This window comes from Plasmopara halstedii (genome assembly GCF_900000015.1).
Source record: "Plasmopara halstedii genome assembly, contig: Scaffold_555, whole genome shotgun sequence".
In the NCBI taxonomy this organism is placed as follows: Eukaryota; Oomycota; class Peronosporomycetes; order Peronosporales; family Peronosporaceae; genus Plasmopara; species Plasmopara halstedii.
Window position 1 is genome coordinate 1,280,599 of NW_020187475.1, and position 17,690 is coordinate 1,298,288.

A 17,690-nucleotide genomic window follows, 5' to 3' on the forward strand; every position below is an offset into this window, starting at 1 on the left:
ATATGGTACATTAACGTGGTCTCTACATTTAGCGTGGTCTCTAATGGGGTCTAAGAGTACTCTAGATGCCATTTCTTGACACAGATTGAGCAAACGATGTACCATAATCAATGCAGTCCGTCCACTAGCGTACGCCAACAGAAAGATTGCGCGTGGTAATGTAATCCGAATGTGAATTTTCAGGCATTGCCAGATTTGTCACTTTAACATATGCGAACCAGAGCAGATGTAGTTAGCGAAAATAAGCTGTCCTGAAGTTCTGAAACATATACTGCTTCAAGTCACTTTGTGAGTGATTGTACTTATTAAAATTAAGTAGTGCACAAAGTTCCTAATCATGATTTGAAGTAATAATTATGATCATGGTACGTTTTAGTCGCCGAGTTCCTAATGTTCCACAAAAAACCTCTTCTTTCTCTTCTATACCTATATATTATATATACAAAATGACTGACTAAGTCTACATTTTTTGAAAGCGACATATGCTATATTGATTCTACTATCAACAAATTATCATGGCGTTGACAAGAACTTTCGACGCTGGGTTGAAGGCAAGCACAGACATATGTCAATATTTTCATACTTTCCGACATCTGGAATTGGTAAACTCAGGATCACTCCTATGAGGTTGTCGACCAACAGCATCTTCAAGCATATGAACAGCTCTGGATTGCAAAATTTAGGAAATCAGCAGCGAATACAAATAATTTAGTTTACGATAGGTCATCTGCGTAAGAAAGGTTATCGAGAATATAATACAGACATCATACAACAAGAAATATATCAAAGCCAATGGGCAACGATGGGAAACAATTTCAGTGGAGCGGCAGGCATTTCGATCTAATTGCGAGTGTGTTAAAAATATTTTGCTGCAGATCATCATGTTCAAGCCGATGCGCGCTACGCGTCAATCATAGAAAACGACACATGAACAACATGAAAATGGTTACATCGTTTCTACATTATGTGAAACATATTACTTGAAAAAATGGACATTGAAACAACTGATGAGGAGCCAGTCGTTATTAATGATGATTATGACAAAGTGTACACTCCAACAATCACACCAATCAGCCTGAAGCCATTTACATTCGACACATAGACGCAGCCGATCATCATGAATCCAAATGTATCAATGTGGTTTGCTATATATTCTGGTACCATCTTTCAAGATCGGCCTACTTATGGATTTCTTGAACAGGTTGTCGAACTCGATTTGTATTCCGTGCTGGAGGTAGTACAGCCAAAAAACGGTGAATAGCCCACAGTGACCAAATTGAGGATCTTTGATATCCATTTCGCGATAAGAGTAGTCTTTTGGGATGACGCGTGGTCTTGGAAGACCCAATCTATCAAATTTTTATTCTTGTTTGAAACAGCGCACTCGTGGCTACAACCGATTTGTGGGGTGCCAATATTGAGAAGGCAAAAGTATTTGCTCTTTCTAGTTTCTGTTTGATATCGATGTTGATCCACCTTAACGCCAAGAGAATTGGCAAATTTTCTGAGTTGATCATCTGTTGTTCGAGACAATTCAATATTTTTTTGCTCAGTATACTAATTTGCTGAAGATCTATAATCATAAGTAATTTAACACTATACAATGTCCACCGCAAGTGATGTCTCTGCTTTTGAGCACTCCGTCGGATCGGCTCCAGCTGAAACACTCTTTTGTGATAGGAACTGGTTAATACGCTGGTCAAATCTAATTCAATTTATCCATGATCTCTTCGCAAGCTGCGTTTGTCAACTGGGAAGAAGCTGTGATTAAGCTACCGATCAAGCTACAGATTCTCAACGGCGGCATCTCTGCTGTTCCGTTTGTTACGGGCGCATTAAGAGCAAGTGTATCAGTACCACGATCAGCAAATTCAGTTGATTCCTTCACATGTGTGTGCTCAACTACCCAACGGGTGGGAGCATCACCATTGTGATCAGTAAAACCTACTGACTCACAATCCGACTCAATCACTGTATTATTGGGAGTATTGGCCTTAACAGCCGCAGTTGTTTCCTTCGACTTTCCAGTACAAACATGTCGACAACATTCTTCTGTCTTGAGGGGGGCAACAACCGGCATATCTCCCTCATATATTCTTCCGTGGAGCGAATCGCCATATCCACTTAAGATTCATTCGCTTCAAGTGGCCTGTTTCAGGCATCACACACTTCATGAGTGATCACCAGTGATCACTCCATACGACTTCGTCTTCCTTAACCTGGGAAATTTTAATTGCATGACATATACCAATGAATTGCTGATCTCTATCTGCAGCATAGACTGCCAAGCGCTTAAAAGCTTCTTCTGGTGCAAACAATTGTGGGTTCATCACTCCCAAGAGTCTCACTTATGCTTAGAGAGCTACTACCAATGTTTTCAGTCGTCATTCGATCCATGGCTCGTGGTTCCCAAGCCACGGTATTCCAATAATACAGGTCATTCCGTTTCACCATCTCGAGGATCGTGAAACTTCATAACGTTCTTGGCATATAAATACGATAGCTTCCTTCGAGGTGAAGTCTTCAAATTTCGGTTGAAGATCAACCATAAGTTTCTTCGTTGTGATCACCGCACCAGTGGCCAACATCACTTAGGTAAAATCATTGTTTCTATCTAGTGCATCCAAAAGCACTGAACCATTTTCCTTAACACTTTTCTTCCGCGCGTAATAAAGACACTAAACGGACGACCGTAATCCTTCACACTCGCTGTGACCACGAGAAGAGAACTGCAACTCGTGTCTTTAACGAAGAAAATCAATTTCTCAAGGGCTGAGCCCTTATTTGTAGCTCTACCACAACTCTCACAAGCGTTTGTCATTGCCCCAGTAGACCGCTCTGCGTCTGCTCGGCATCTGCCTTTCCCAAACGCCTCGTGGTAATAATAACCAAGAGGTTTGGTACCACTTCAACGAGAACTGTAGTAGAGGTTCGCCTCCCACATCGATAATCACGGCTGATGTGACCAAATTGTTGACCTCCATATCAGCAATTTTGCGGTTTACGGATAGTCACCACACTATGATCCATTGGTTCTGGGTTTCCAGTAGTAGCAGTCACTGCTTCTACCGGATTGATCGATCGACCACGTGCTTGACATTGACAATAATCCTCACGCAATGCAATCCTAATCGCATCATTTAGAGCCGTCGGGGTCTGGCGGAAGACTTCAGTCTCAAAAGGACCCTAAGTGAGTCGTTTCATAAATACAGTGACAAACACTGCCTCTGCCAGTGGTTTGCTTGCCATACTGGAACGAAGCCCATGGAGCTTCTGTACATAGTCATAAAATGTCTTGTTGTCTTGACGGATCAAATTTTGACCTTTGTCGAAATGTCACTTTCAGCAGTAGAAAAATCAATTTAATGTCCTTGTCCACTTGTTGCTATGTGGAAAAGTAGCCTGGGCGGTTGACTTCCCATGTCATCGCCCAATGCTATCGTAATGTGACAAGGCAAAAGCCACGTGACTGCGGTCACCACAATTAAAAATATTGCGATAGCGATGTCATTTCTCGCTATAAAAATGCAAGATTTCATCCTCGTTCCAGTGAAAGCTTTTTGCCTTGATTATCACGGGGCGTTTCGTGTGTTACCACAACCTGTGATGGAGGTGACGAAACTGGCGTCGGTACGTTCTGCGAGAAATCCCCCCAGTTATCCGCAGCGTCGAGTATTCGCTACTTGATCCAATTGGAGCATGTCGGACACCGTGTGATCTTCTATCAAAGCTCGCAGCTTCACCACACACTCCTATTGCGAGTGTGCTAGGAGTGAATATTCCTCCCTGTTGATCTGAGGACGGCCACCGCCTGTGGTGTCCGCATTATCCACAGATGAACTCATCGAAGCAGTTAGCGTTGGAATTTGAAATTGACCGTCCGTGTACACGAACTTGCTGTGGAAGACTTGATTCAGTTAACACGTTAACTATGTTCGGAATGTTTGCAACTCGCTCAGCTTTGCCTACTTCCAGCGAGCCGTTAATTACTTGCAAGAGGAGGAAAAGTTGAATTGACATTGATTAAGGCCAAAAAGCTTTAAATTAAAATACAGTGACTAGCGCCTCCAAATCCTGATATAACAAGATTGGGGATATACAATTATACAGGGTCTATAGTTTAGTACGTGGCTCACACAACACGTATGATGGGTCAGATACCATTACTGTCATCAAATTCGTGTGCATCTGTCTTCATTCGAAGAAGCGATGAATGTGAATGACACCTTCTTAGCTCTTAGGCCTTTGCGGCCGACACATCATGAATCGTTGCGCACAGTGACATCGTCATCAACCTCGCAAGATGACAAGATTGTTACTACTTTGCCGAGTAGGTGAGCATAAGACGGGGGGTTAATTTTGCGGTGAATGCGCTTCCACATCGAAGTAATGGTAAAGTGTCGCTTTGCGCGACGGTGATTTCACCCATTATATTGCAGCGTTTCGTACATCGGTCGGACTAGACGTAACATGAGGTACATTCCTCTATTTTTTGGAGTGCAAAGCATTTAAGAAATTTAGTCGTCAGTCCATCGAGGCATGTGGTATAATATTACTGACTCACACGGCTCTCAGTGCTAATTGGTGTCACGTGATATAACCTTAAGTACGGATACGGAACACTCTACGGGGAAATGATGCGGGGGCGGTTTACCTGAAAGAAAGAAGAGATATTGCACGCTGAGCGCCACTTATAGGTGGTCTAACGTGTATAAGGTGGTGGGCCCTTGTGTAAACCGTATCAACAGGTTAAGTTCTTGCCTCTGGCGAGTTTGCCGATTCCGGTAGAGCGATGACAGTATGTTAGTACGAACTTTCGTTCTACTTCTCCTTATGACGTGTTCAATACAATTGATATTACGGTCGTAGCAAATCGTCTAAGCAAAATGGTTCACTGTGTGCTATCAGAATTCCGTTTTCAAAAGGATACGGCCATTTCGCTCCTCGACAAAACTTGTTGGGAATCTGATCGTCAGATCGTATTCGGTCAAATAATAGACCCATTTAGCAACGTTCCAAAAGATTTGCTGTAGGTACTAGGTGTTATATCGGACACATACGCCGCTGGCGGTTTTCAGTATTCTGGACAGTCGGAATGCACTAATTTCATGATAAAATCATTTCCCAAAGAACTTGCGAGCAATCTTGTTTTTGTACAAAATGGACTCAAACGTTGAGTTTGCGCTCAATGAAGATGTCCAGACTTCTAAATTCATCATTTAGCTTCATATACATTTAATTTGTGTTTAAAGGACACCACAACCGCCGCGGTCTTGTGGAAGGATAGGATAAAGACTCGGTTCGAATTGCTGATATCACTTTGTACCAAATTTTATTATGTAAAGTTTGGCATCATGTGTCGGGTTGAGGATATATGCACAAGCAGCAAACAGATGCAGGTAGAGCACACATGAATATTCAGTGGGTGAAATTGTGTTATTACTGCAGCTCACCCGCCTGCATATCCAAGATTATTCACATTGGACGATGCAATTTGTCGAAGATTGTCGGCGTTCGGTTTCTCGAAAACTGCACTGAGAGTTGTTAAACAATTTATCCCAACAATATGCGAGGAGCGACTGAGCTGCATTGAAGTGCTCACAATCGTAACGGATTGTTTTTGAAACCGAACACCCAACAGAATAGGCTTATCAAAGCCATACCACGATTCCACACTTACGAGTCAGCCAGACTGTCTGCTACCAGCGACATATCATCCTTACTATCCCCTGCAGCTGAGCTACCCTTTTCCGTGAAAAAGCGACGCATACGGAGCTGTTGAAAGAGCCTCAAGTCGCGCAGTGCGATGGCGTATCAGATCACTAACCAATCTCTATTGCGAACCATAGCTGTGATTTACGAAGATAGTTGACCTGCTAACGAAAAGAATGAGCTCACGAATAAACAGAGCCGGAAGAGACGTTATCGACTGACGTTGCTTATTGACCAAAATTAAGCCATTTCTACAATAAAAACTTAGTTGACCTCGAGTTACCAGCGTCTGGTGAAAAACAAAAATGAGATCCAATCTCAGTGTGAGCGGACGGTCCGCACGTATGAGTGTGTAAGGGCTCCGCTCTCGTGCTGTGAGAAGATTCAAGCAGATCGAAGCCATGACCATTGCGTGGTGATTTGGGAAAAGTCGGTGTGATTCTTCCACTTGCGGCTACACCACCTAAGCCAGGTCTAGAAAGATGGTCATGAGGTGAATACTGCTGTGGGCCTCACGACGAGGTGTTGCAACGCTATCCAATGTAATGTTGGGGCTCATAGATTGAAGATCTTGCAGAAAGGAGGTGGGAGCGGCTTGTGCCTCTTTTTCCAGCCGCTTAGCCTTACGTCGTTCGGTAAGGGTGGGGGTACTGGGTCAGGGATCAAAATGTCCCATCTAAACAATCACTTCGGCATCCAACCAAGCTTTTCTATATATTAATGCCCGACTACTTAACTATCCTTTTTTCAGATAAAGACATGATTGACCAAAATAGTATATTGCACAGATTTCATTAAGCTTTGGGGCCTTTTTTCGCAATTTTTAAAATTTCGTGTTTGACTCAAACATTTATTTCTATATTACAATCGCAGCTGAAATTACAACTCTTGGTATTTATCCTCAGACTAGAGTGCAAATGCGCCTTATCTTCTCGGTACTAAGAACTATCAGTTTAGTGCATCATAAACAAACTCAAAGTTGCGACATACACAATGTACAATGGCCCTGTAGGTTGGAGGGATAAATAAAGCGAGGCAGAATTGATTACAAATCTTACTGTCTGGCGCCAGCGCAATATATTTAGCGTTGTTCGGAAACAATTTTGCATCCTTGTCAAGCTAAAAATTACCGACTTCGTAACCAAACGATTTTTTCTGATAGGAGAGACCTGAATATCTGCTACCCCGCAATAATGACTTCAGATGATATGACGAAACCAAAGACGAGTAGTTTCCGACGATTGCCACATTAAATTTCAACACTTCGTTTATGACATCGATTTGTGGCACCCAGTTACCACTAAACACTTATTTTAGATTGGCAATGCCATTCATCACCGTCCATGTAAATGACTGACCGCCTTGGTAGTAAACCTGTTGGTCACACATTCAAAGAAACAGAACGTCTTCTTTTGAATGAGAACGTTGCCACCTATGGATTCGGGCTATGCGTTGAAGCAAGTAGACGAGAGAACGTCTGCGATGGACCAATGCTACTTTCTGAAGTGGCATTGCCGTTAACATCGGCTGTAGCGGTCAGTATCGTACTCGCTGGAGCAGATTCACATTTGCGGATGAGCCATTCCAGAGATTTGGGCATGTGTTGCAGAAATGAATGTGTTGATGATGTGAACGATATTTGTTGCTGTGACCGTACCTGCTGCCTTCGTGGAATTTGACGTAGCAGAAGTTGATGTACCCTTGTGTTCTTTTAAATTGGTCAACTTTTTGACGTAGATAAGTCGAAGAGCTTGATACAGGCTAAATAATGAGCTAGCAATTGTCGTTCCGGCTGCTCCTGTTGGGCAAACATAAACTTGTGGCTTTGACACAGCTTGGATGCTGGCATTATCTCCCATGATATTGAAGGCAAGATTTTCTCCTTTTTGGTCAAGCGCGGTAATAGCGATCACTCGTACACACCTGCATCCACAAAGGTGTTAGTAAGGCCCCACTCGCCAACATAGGTGCTAATACAGTTGAATGTTGTGATGTTGTCAAGATACCAGGAACATTCACCCCGCACAAAGTAGCTCGTTATTCCCCATTTGTTGTCGTAATTGTAGTCCCATTCGGCTAGCGCCATGAACTAGCATTGCGCCATGAACTAGCATTGACGTTTTCATGAATTTGATCTGTCTGGACAGTAACGTTATCTACAACAACTTGAACGGAATCAATGATATACCAGGTACTTGCCTTAGGAACAAGCTGATCAATTGTACAAGCGACTTGTGTGCCCGTAACAAACGGAACAGCAGAGTTGCCACCATTGAAAATCTGTAGCTTGATCGGAAGCTCAATCACAGCTTCTTTCCAGTTGACAAACACAGCTTGCGAAGACATCGTTAATAAATTAAATTAAATTTGGTTAGCGTATTGACCAGTGCTAATAGCCGGATCCTGAATGTAGGACCTGGAGCTGGTTCGACGGAGTGCTCAAAAGCAGAGACATCACTTACGATAGACATTGTATAGTATTGGATAACTTTAGATTATACACCTCCAGCAAAATAGTATTATAAGCAAGAAGAGAATTATTGAACTGTCTCGAACAATAGATGATCAACTCATGAGATCGGTAGATTTTCCTGGCGTAAAGGTGGATCAAATCGACAGCAAACATAATCTAGTCTAGAGCAAATACTATTGCATTCTCAATATTGGCACCACACAAATTGGCCGGAGCCATAAGTGCGCTATTTCAAACAAAGATAAGGATTTAATAGTTTGGGTCTTCAAAGACCACGCGTCATCCCAAAGGACTACAATTATGCGAAAATGAATATCAAAGATCCTCAATTTGGTCACTGTGGGCAATTCACCGTTCTTTGGCTATATTACCTTAGAAAATGAGATCGAAAATCTGTTCAAGAAATACACAAGTGGGCCGATCATGAAAGATGATACCAGGATATATTGCAAATCACATTGATACAATTGGAATCATCATGATCGATCGCTTCTACAAAATCATTTGTTCGAAGTCTAACGATATGTACATTGGATCAACTATCAATGAATTGAGCTTCTGATGAAAGCAACATTGTGATCGATATGACATATACAGAATGAAGCCGGTACAATTAATGAGTACATTGACAAATCTGATGTCAAGGATTTCCCAATTATTCTAGTCAAAGTGAATGAGGTTACTAATCGAAAACATCTTGAATCCAAAGAGCAGTTGTGGAGTAATAAGCTCGAATGCATCAACTAGCAATCAGCATTCAAGTGTATCACGCTTGTCGTGATTACTTTTCGAGCTATAAGAGTCAAAAGATAACTGGATCGGTGTACAGTCGTAAGATTTCCAAAGGCCATTTGTCTTCTGTGCCCCCCAAAAATACGTCAATCGCATAAGTCTCTCTTACTACGAAGGTCTAGATCGGAGTTCGCAATTCGCATTATCATAGAGGGTGATCTTTCTTCAGCGTCATCCTAAAGCTCTTAGCTATAGTGGTGTCTGAGTTCAAAATCCCCTTGTTTCTGAAACTTTCAATGTTGCAACACAATTGTGTAATTTATATTGCAGCGGAGCTGCCGTAGCTAGACGCTTTAGGCAGTGTACTTTAGGTTACCGACCGCTCGTTTTTTACCAGAACCTAGTATGAGTTAGCGGATCGCAATCCGCTTACTCCAAGAGTAATTATATCCGTAACCCAAGGTTAATTAACTCTTCGGTTTAAATTTAAATCTGACTTTATTTATTTCTATCTGCGGCAAAGCCGCCTAATTTTAAATGCATAGATTTTCCTCAATATGTATAGTAAAATCCAAATACATGTATAACTACTGGCTACCAGCCCCGTACCGTATTCTTGTTTTGGTGTGGTCAGACCATGCCCATCTGGTGTGACACACACCTCTATTACCAGGATATGTGTAACCCCGTTACATCTTAGGTAACAAGCACTACTTTAGTCCGCTATTTCAAAAGTTTATGTATTGTGACTTAATTCTATTTAGACTAACGATATACGTGTCACTAACACTCTTAGTACAATTGTCTAAATTGACTAACGTGTGACTGGCAACCAATGTAAGGCATGGGTTTCTCCTTATGGAATCCCATCCTTTCATATTCGGTACTTAGATATACACCAAGTGTGATGTGAATTTTGTGTAAATGTACCAAAATGTGTAGGTTTGAGTGCATTCTACATGTTCCGTTACAAAAAGTAAAACTACTTCGAATATTCTCATTTTTACAGATAATTTATGTATATTTTCACAACTGTATGTGCACATGTGCAAGACCAGTGTACGTACTGTACACTCAGACTGATTTACACTAAGCTATCGTGGTACACTTCAGCTGTACAGGGTACCGTAGGTACCTACAGAAACAAAATATGTAGTTCTTTTAAGTACTGTAAAGTGTACCATGATAGATGAAGTCTGAGTGAATGTATGGAATCTTTGCAATATGAACTATTATAAATCAATCAAGTTTGCCAAGAAATTATGTTCTATAGTGTCACATGATGGTGAATCACATAATGTAAAGTTTAACGTAGAACGATGTAAAGTTAATATTTTTTCGGGGTATATTGTTAAGTCGACTAGATTCTAGAAAGTACCGTAGCGAAAATTTCTAATACTGGTGCATAGCCTCTATTTTATATCAGGATCAGATTCCACCGAGGGTACCACCATCTTTTTTCTGAAAAACGATGTGATGTTTGATACAACAGGTTTTTGATTCTCTTCAATTCGATTAAATAGCTTCGCTGCATTAATGTAAGACATTCTAAGTGAATGTCTTACATTTAAAAGCATTTGTCGATTTTCAGCCTATATAGAGATACTGCATGCGTTAATCTTTTAAAAAGGAAAAGTTGTTTTGCGCGTCTTAATTGTTTTACTTAAGCGAGAGTTGTGATGTTATGCTGCATACTTTGAGGAATTCTGAATCGTATCGACAAATTTGTTAGATCAAATTGCTGTCGGACTTTTATTAACGATGGTACGAGGGAGAGACCAGATCATTCTTGATGAACCGGATATTGCCTGATTTGTCACAAATATTCAGTATAAAAAATTTTGTTTTCAATCGCATCAGTTAGATGCCAATATTTCTGGATTGATTCCATGGGAATATGATAAGTTGGATCTGGTTCTAGATGCTTGGACTTTCTTTTCACTGGCTCTGGCTGTCATTTAAGCGACTTCGTCTCAGCAATTCTAGCAGCATGCAACCCAGGGTTCAATCCACAAGGCATGCTAATCTGTTCTGTCACAATCTAATTTGAATTGAGCTCCCTACCCCACGTTACCTATGTCGACCGAGCCAAGGTTTTTGATTCGTCTACACCGGACGGTAGCACTAGCTATCGTTGCGTTTCTTGTTTGCTCCGAGACAGTCACATTGGCAGCTTTAAACATGGAATTTCAAGGTCATCAACACTTGAGAAAGGTGACTGCGATGCAAAGCCGTCGTCTATCTAGTCAAAAGATCGGCGTGAACGAAATGCTATAGGCTATCAGTGCTGGTTTGCAGTCTTTCACATTGAGGTTTGATGGCAGTGGTAAAGTGCAAGACCCAATATCACATTTCGCGAAAAAATTTGATCAGTTCAAGCTTCAAACAAATGAAAATCTGTTTCATAGCGGGTCATTCAAAAAATGGTTTCGGTCGATTTACGATTTCTTCACCAGTCAAAAAAGTTCCAACAAGGTCGGCGAAACCCCGCTCGACAAAGCATATGATGTTCTCTTTGCTATTCTGTCAAATAGGCTACAGCTGACCGATCTCGTTAACCAGATCAAGAAAGCTCCCAAAAAAAGTATGGTAGTGGACAGCCAGACCCGTAGAATAATTGATAAGTGGCTCAGTGAAGCCGGGATACTCAAAGATATCCCAGAGTCGCAGAAAACTACAGTAAACTCAAATGAAGTCCATGATGTCGCGAAGAAGTATGAAGACGCAGTGAATGATTTGCGTAGATCTGGAAGCCCTGCAGCAGAGTTCGCCAATACGTACCTGAAGGCGAAACAAGTGAAAATGGAATAACGCAGTAGCTGCGTTTAGTCGAATGGGCCAACTCACGTGTGTCTGAGCATCGATCGACAGTCTTGTTTGCTTCTCGGCAAAAGGAGCAGCCCGCTACATTGTTGTAGATCGTGGACTTTTGCATCAGGATTTTGGCCAGTACGTCTAGCGTGACACACTAAACTAGTGGCACACTCTTTTGGTCATAACGGAGCTAATGAAACTCTTCATTTGAGCGTTTTCATCTACATTTGAAAATTGATTGGTGTTGACGTGATCTGGACAGAGTAGGTGTCAATTGTGACGGCAAAGAGAGATTGAATGATTATTCTATAGAATGAATACCACCACTAAAGTGTTTTTTTTCTTTCTCCACTTAATATAAAAATTGCTCATAAATTCTAGATTGATGTACATTTAGTGTGGCGGGAAAATTAACTTTCATTGGTTTGCCATTGTATCAAATACAACAAGATATAATTGTGCCGTAGTATCAGTGATAAAAAATGGGAATATAAATTTATAGTGCAGCGGGACTGCTGTAGCTCTTTGCTTAGAGGAAGCTTTCAAAGGTCACCGACCTTACGTTCTATACTAGAACCGGTATGAGTGTGGCGGATCGCAATCCGCTATCTCGAAAATTATCCAAAACCTTAACCCAAGGCAAAAAGTGCACTCTTCCGTTTGAAATTAAAACTGCGTTATCTGTTTTACTTGCGGCAGAGCCGCCTATATTTAAATCTCGAGGATTTCCGCATTGAACTGTAAAGCTGAATTAATGTGCATAACTACTGGCAGTCCCGCCACGTAATGGCATCTTGTTATGGTGTAGCCACATCATTGCGTGATTACACAGTCTTGTGTAATCCACACCTTTGTACTGTCACACCATCATGTGTGACCCACCCTTTCATACCAAGGCACGTGTAACCCATCACATAAAGTTTCTTGGGCCAGCTTGTAGGTAGAGCGGACAATCCCGAGTAGTGTGCATTTGTAAATGCCAACTTTTTAAGTCTAAGCTTCTTCTACACAGCAACCTCATCGCGCAGTCGTGAAAGAACTGCATTTGATGTGAGTTGGAGCATGAGATTTGTTATGGGACAACTAGTCCGGCTTAGTAAGCTAATGTGGTCCCGACGGGAGCAGGATTCGGCAGGCAACTGGCTAGATCGAGTATTTGCTATACTAGAGACGATCACCAGATGAAAAAATGCGATAGTTGGAGGAGACACCTCCTCAATCGCCCCAACAATGCATCAGGGTTGAACACATGGGACCCACAATGAGGTCGCTGATGTTGAGAGTCCAAATCTTTGAACGTCCGGACGAAAAGTTCTCTCTTTCTGATCATGAAAGCTAAAATTTGGCCGTGAATCAAATAGAGCGGAAGCGTGCCGTGCTTGCAGTGTCTGAATAAGAGACCACGAGTAGGAATGGGCAATAACGTACAGTATCTGTGCGAGAGATGTCCTCCGACACGAGAAGAGTTAAAGCGATACATATCACGGATGTTCCAACACGCCTAAACCGGCGTAAAGGTTGAGTTTGAAGTACTTTCGCCAGTCAAGGGAAGCAAAACTGGTGAGCCATCTCTAAACGTATATGGCTCTTATCATCGTTATAGCACCTAACCATCGGTATCGGTTACCATCTTCATGTATGGTCTCACACAAGCTTGAATCGCACCAAAACCTTCCGCGCCCACCTACTTCTTTCGAGGAGGCGGTGGATATCGTAACGAATAAAGTACACACACTTTTGTGCTGCAGCTATTAGATGATGTACTTATAAGCGCGCCAGAGAGCATTGGACTTTCGCCATGCTGGGATAAATCTAGATATGTTGAATGCTGAGCACCCCCGCTGTAACTCAAAAAGAGTTATATGAAAATGTACATAAGACTATACCTTGCTGCCCCCTCCTCTCTCTCGGCTTAGAGGCTCAAAGGGTCAAGTCTCTAGTCAACATCGTTTGACAAATATATCACAGGAAGTATTGTTATTGCAGAAAAATTAGGCTTTTTCTGTTGTATAGATAGTGGTCAGCCTCTACAAAAAGCAGCTGTTCCTTAAAATGGTGAAGCTCGCGGCCTACGGCTGTTAGTTATCGTAATCAACGTCCTAGGTTTTGTAACAGCGTATTCAGGAGTGCTGTGCAATAACATACTGCACACGACAGTCAAAATAGTGAACAGTAGGCGGAGGCATTGAAGACGACAAATTTCTGTGCGTCTTCTGACAGTGCTACCAGTAAAGTATCCAAAGCTATTTTGAATTTCAAGTATAGCCTGAGGACTTTTACAACGTGTAACATTTCCTCCTCGTGGACCTGAATATGTAATATGATCTCAACCTTGGTTTGACGTGGCGGAAACGGTACAAGCCATGGTTTGACTGGAAGCCACATTTTTTGGCGCCACGGAGATATCTCTTCGAGACGCTCTGGCGAGTCATGGAACGACGTTGTGATAGTTTCCGTGCAGGACGTGAAACGTCCGATTTGAATAGCAATTATATTGCTAGATGCCTTGAGCAAAGGGCAAATCATCAATAGTCGTGGCCTCCAGAGAAGACGGGTAGGAATGGATTTATGGTATGGCCTCGGAATGTCTCCTTTGCTGGACAACCACTACAGCTTCAAGACGTTTTTAGCTGTCCATGGCAGGTGAAGAGTAGAAGCAACTTGGTGCAACAATTGCTAGATTAGAGCCCAAGGATCTGGAGGGCAGTCGTCAGTTGCGAGTAAACGCGTCAGTCCCTGAAGATGGGGAGGAAATGTTACTGCGGACTCAGCACTACTGCGTCGCGTACCAAGGGTAAGTGGTGAGAAAGAATACCCACTTTATGAGTCTTTACCTTTAATACCTCAAGTAATAGCACTTATGAAACTAGCCCCGGGTGCATGTGAGAGGAATAGCAAGTCATCAAAATAACCGAATTGTGAGGTCAGAACCGGAAGGAAAACTAAGCTCGTCATCTGTATCGAACTGCTCTGTAACTGAAGACTTTTGAAGAGCATGGCACGCGAGGAGCAGTACAGATAGATCCAGATATTTCTTAGATCTTTTCTATCCTTCGTCGATGGAATATTACGACATGGTAACGAGAGACACACGAGGCGTTTTACTAAGGATAGAATAGTGCGTCATTAAATTGAATTGGCTTCTAGATTTGGGCATTGCGTCACAACGCAATGACCCCCGCCAGTGACCAAGGCGACGTCATTGACGATTTAATCCGTGCAAGAAAAAAAGCGAATTTGGTGAGAGAGATAAAATCTTTTCACTCGGTGACGACTTTTCGTGCTTGAAAGGCTCGCGGTAGGTTGTAATAAGCAAAGAGCAGCCGCGATTCCTGTGCAAGCATTGATAACAGCAAGGAAAAGCTTCATAACAGCATAATTTGCTACACTTTTTTAGTGCATTGTTTTGTTGATAGATACCATCAACTGGTGGATAGGATTAGCAATATCCCATTATCTGCGGTGAATGCCTTATAAAGTACGAAAAGACTGTAAAATTCAGATTGATAAAATGGCTAAGAGTGTTTGAGCATACGCGAAAATCAATTATACCTAAAGACAAGTGTGCATTTGGTAGTTTTTGTTTGCATCATTGGAAAGCATGCCGTGGCCAGATTTGGCAAAGATTAACCAGTGCATCTGCCCCAAATGAATTATTGCTTGGATAAACCGACATATTACGACCGCTCATCACCCTCGTAAAGAAACCTGCTAAATAATGCTATGAGTGGCAGCAGAGGCGGCCTTCTACGCTTCAAAAGAATGTCTCATTCGTACCCCAATTCTAGCTCGTCCAAAATCAGATCGTATTTTCGACGTCTGTGAAGCTTCAGCCTTTGTAATAGACTGCACTTTACTCAAAGAAGAAGACAATTGGTCTGAATACGTGATCTTGTGTTCGACTACCACTCCTCGAGTACAACCGAGAAGAACTCCCCTGATCTTGACAAGCAGCTACTTGCACTAAAAGATATTCTCATCAAGTTCAGAAAAACCTTTGCTCGACTCTAAGCAGTTTGTGACCTATATAGATCTCGTTCTCTCGCATAGCAACGTCCTCACGATATCCCAATCAGATAATGGTAAGACTCTTATCCCTTTGAGATTAGGTAATTGCTGGGTCGTGATAGATGCGGTTTTGTGTCGAACCGACCTCAAAGTTTATCATTTCATAATGGTGACGTCACCAATCGGTGCAGCGTACGGATCAGATGCAACATGTGTTGCATTCCACAAAATTTCTTAGAAGTTCTTTTATGAAAGCGCATGTTGCACGATTGCTCTGCTATCCTTACAACAAAGTTGTCTGTATAACATGACTAGCCTACTTGGCAAGCAACTTGAAAGGGTGCGGCTTGATGAATGCCCTAAATGCAAAGTTGTAACGGGGTTACACGTACCGATGTATGCAAGGGCGGGTCGCACAAGACGGTGTGACCGTACATAGGTGTGTATTACACAAGTTACTGTAATCACACAGTGGTGTGGCTATACCGACAGAATTTCCAGTAGAAATGCATATTACTATATTAATTAGGTTTTGCTGTATTACTATACTAATTCGGAAAACCAGGGTTTCAGATAACGACGACTCTGCCGCCACCAGAACAATTAAATACAATTTTGATTTTTTGTGCAGAAGTTTTCGTTTGCCCTGGTTCAGGCTCTTAGTACTAAGAAGTAGCGAATTACGATCCGCTGCACTAGTACTTGTTATTGGAAAGAACGAAGGTCGGCGACCTTAGCTTTACTTCAGCTAAGCAAAGAGCTACGGCAGCCCCGCTGCACTTGGTAGCACTTGTAGTCAATCTAGAGCTTGAGTCGTTACGAAAACTTCTGTGAGGATGCCCCAGGGCATGCAGGACGGGCTTAATAAGCTGATGTCCCTGCAGAGCTCAAAGGGCGTGGAGAACCTCGTTGCGCAAGGGCCCGAGGCCATAAGAGCGCGCCTAGAGACGCTTTCAAGTTATGAAAACGCTCTATCAGAGCACTTACAGCAGAAGCTGTGCGTCTCTGACGCCAACGTCAACGACAAATGACTCCTTCAGAACAGGCCGCTCATGAAGAGCGTTAAGACCTCCGAGAGTCAGGATGGAGAGGATCTTCTGCCCTGGTTAAGAGAGCCGAGATGGCAATGGCATCCACTATGGTCCAAAACGAGCAGCAGCGCGTGGCGCTAGCTATCTCCAAGCTCGGGGACCGAGCGCGAGAATGGGCACTAAGGTGCGGTGCTTCGGTTGAAGCTGCATTTTCCTCCTGAAAGGAGCTAAAGCGTCAGCTTTCGCGAGTGTTTACACTGCCTAATCAGGCATATTGCGTGCGATCACGTTTCCTTGCCGCCCGACAGGGCAAGAAAGAGTTGGTGGACTTTATCTCAGAATTGAGCAATCGCATTGCCAAGATGGCAACCGAACCTCTTCCCGCGGCGGTCACGGTGACCGTCTTTATTGAGGGTCTCGGCACTGGCGTCGCCAGAATGGAAGTCTCCCGTGTGCATTTATCTTCTTTTTGAAAAATTGGAGAGTATGGCATCGAATACCGAATTCAGCTTCAAGTCGGCACGACTTGGCTGGAATGCACATCCTCAGCGCTCGTCGAGCGGGCTTGAACCAATGGATCTCAGCTGTAGTTATGCTGAGAAAGAGGAGGGAGAGCTCCGCAGCGTTTAAACATAGCCTGTGTTTTGTCTGTGGAGACATTCGTCAGCTTCAGACTGCTTTTCTTCTGCGCAAGGCGCAAAAAGGTTCGTTGAGCCGACGTTGCTTCGAACAAGTCTACATTGTTGGGGGAAAATAAAAAAACCCAGGAGGCGCGGGGGCGCTCTACTAGAAAAGAATTGGATTCTGTGAGGTCATTGGTGATTACACCACGTCATTCAGGTGACAAAAGGCAGGAAATGGTTCTGGGGTCCGCAAGGCGCGAGCAGGGCTCGTCTCATGCCACTGGCGCGGCTCGCCTC

At 42.8% G+C, this 17,690-nt stretch overlaps 5 protein-coding genes across 5 annotated transcripts; 3 read left to right on the forward strand and 2 right to left on the reverse strand.

Annotated features, from left to right (window-relative positions):
* Positions 1 to 988: 988 nt before the first annotated feature.
* Positions 989 to 1,261, forward strand: PHALS_11787 (uncharacterized protein; the record flags this gene model as incomplete). The annotated part of the gene is made up of 2 exons (XM_024727209.1): positions 989 to 1,045; positions 1,103 to 1,261. 2 exons carry the CDS (start codon positions 989 to 991, stop codon positions 1,259 to 1,261), a joined length of 216 nt encoding a protein of 71 aa, XP_024577809.1.
* Positions 1,262 to 5,374: 4,113 nt separating this feature from the next.
* On the forward strand, positions 5,375 to 5,624 carry PHALS_11788 (uncharacterized protein; the record flags this gene model as incomplete). The annotated part of the gene is made up of 2 exons (XM_024727210.1): positions 5,375 to 5,399; positions 5,449 to 5,624. The coding sequence occupies 2 exons, from the start codon at positions 5,375 to 5,377 to the stop codon at positions 5,622 to 5,624; spliced, it is 201 nt and encodes a 66-aa protein (XP_024577810.1).
* A 551-nt stretch (positions 5,625 to 6,175) lies between these two features.
* PHALS_11789 (uncharacterized protein) lies at positions 6,176 to 6,473 on the reverse strand (the record flags this gene model as incomplete). Its single annotated transcript, XM_024727211.1, has 2 exons — positions 6,176 to 6,362; positions 6,445 to 6,473. The coding sequence occupies 2 exons, from the start codon at positions 6,471 to 6,473 to the stop codon at positions 6,176 to 6,178; spliced, it is 216 nt and encodes a 71-aa protein (XP_024577811.1).
* Positions 6,474 to 7,274: 801 nt separating this feature from the next.
* On the reverse strand, positions 7,275 to 8,058 carry PHALS_11790 (uncharacterized protein; the record flags this gene model as incomplete). Its single annotated transcript, XM_024727212.1, has 3 exons — positions 7,275 to 7,635; positions 7,719 to 7,801; positions 7,864 to 8,058. 3 exons carry the CDS (start codon positions 8,056 to 8,058, stop codon positions 7,275 to 7,277), a joined length of 639 nt encoding a protein of 212 aa, XP_024577812.1.
* Positions 8,059 to 10,993: 2,935 nt separating this feature from the next.
* PHALS_11791 (RxLR-like protein) lies at positions 10,994 to 11,774 on the forward strand (the record flags this gene model as incomplete). Its single annotated transcript, XM_024727213.1, has 3 exons — positions 10,994 to 11,131; positions 11,195 to 11,682; positions 11,747 to 11,774. 3 exons carry the CDS (start codon positions 10,994 to 10,996, stop codon positions 11,772 to 11,774), a joined length of 654 nt encoding a protein of 217 aa, XP_024577813.1.
* Positions 11,775 to 17,690: the final 5,916 nt, after the last annotated feature.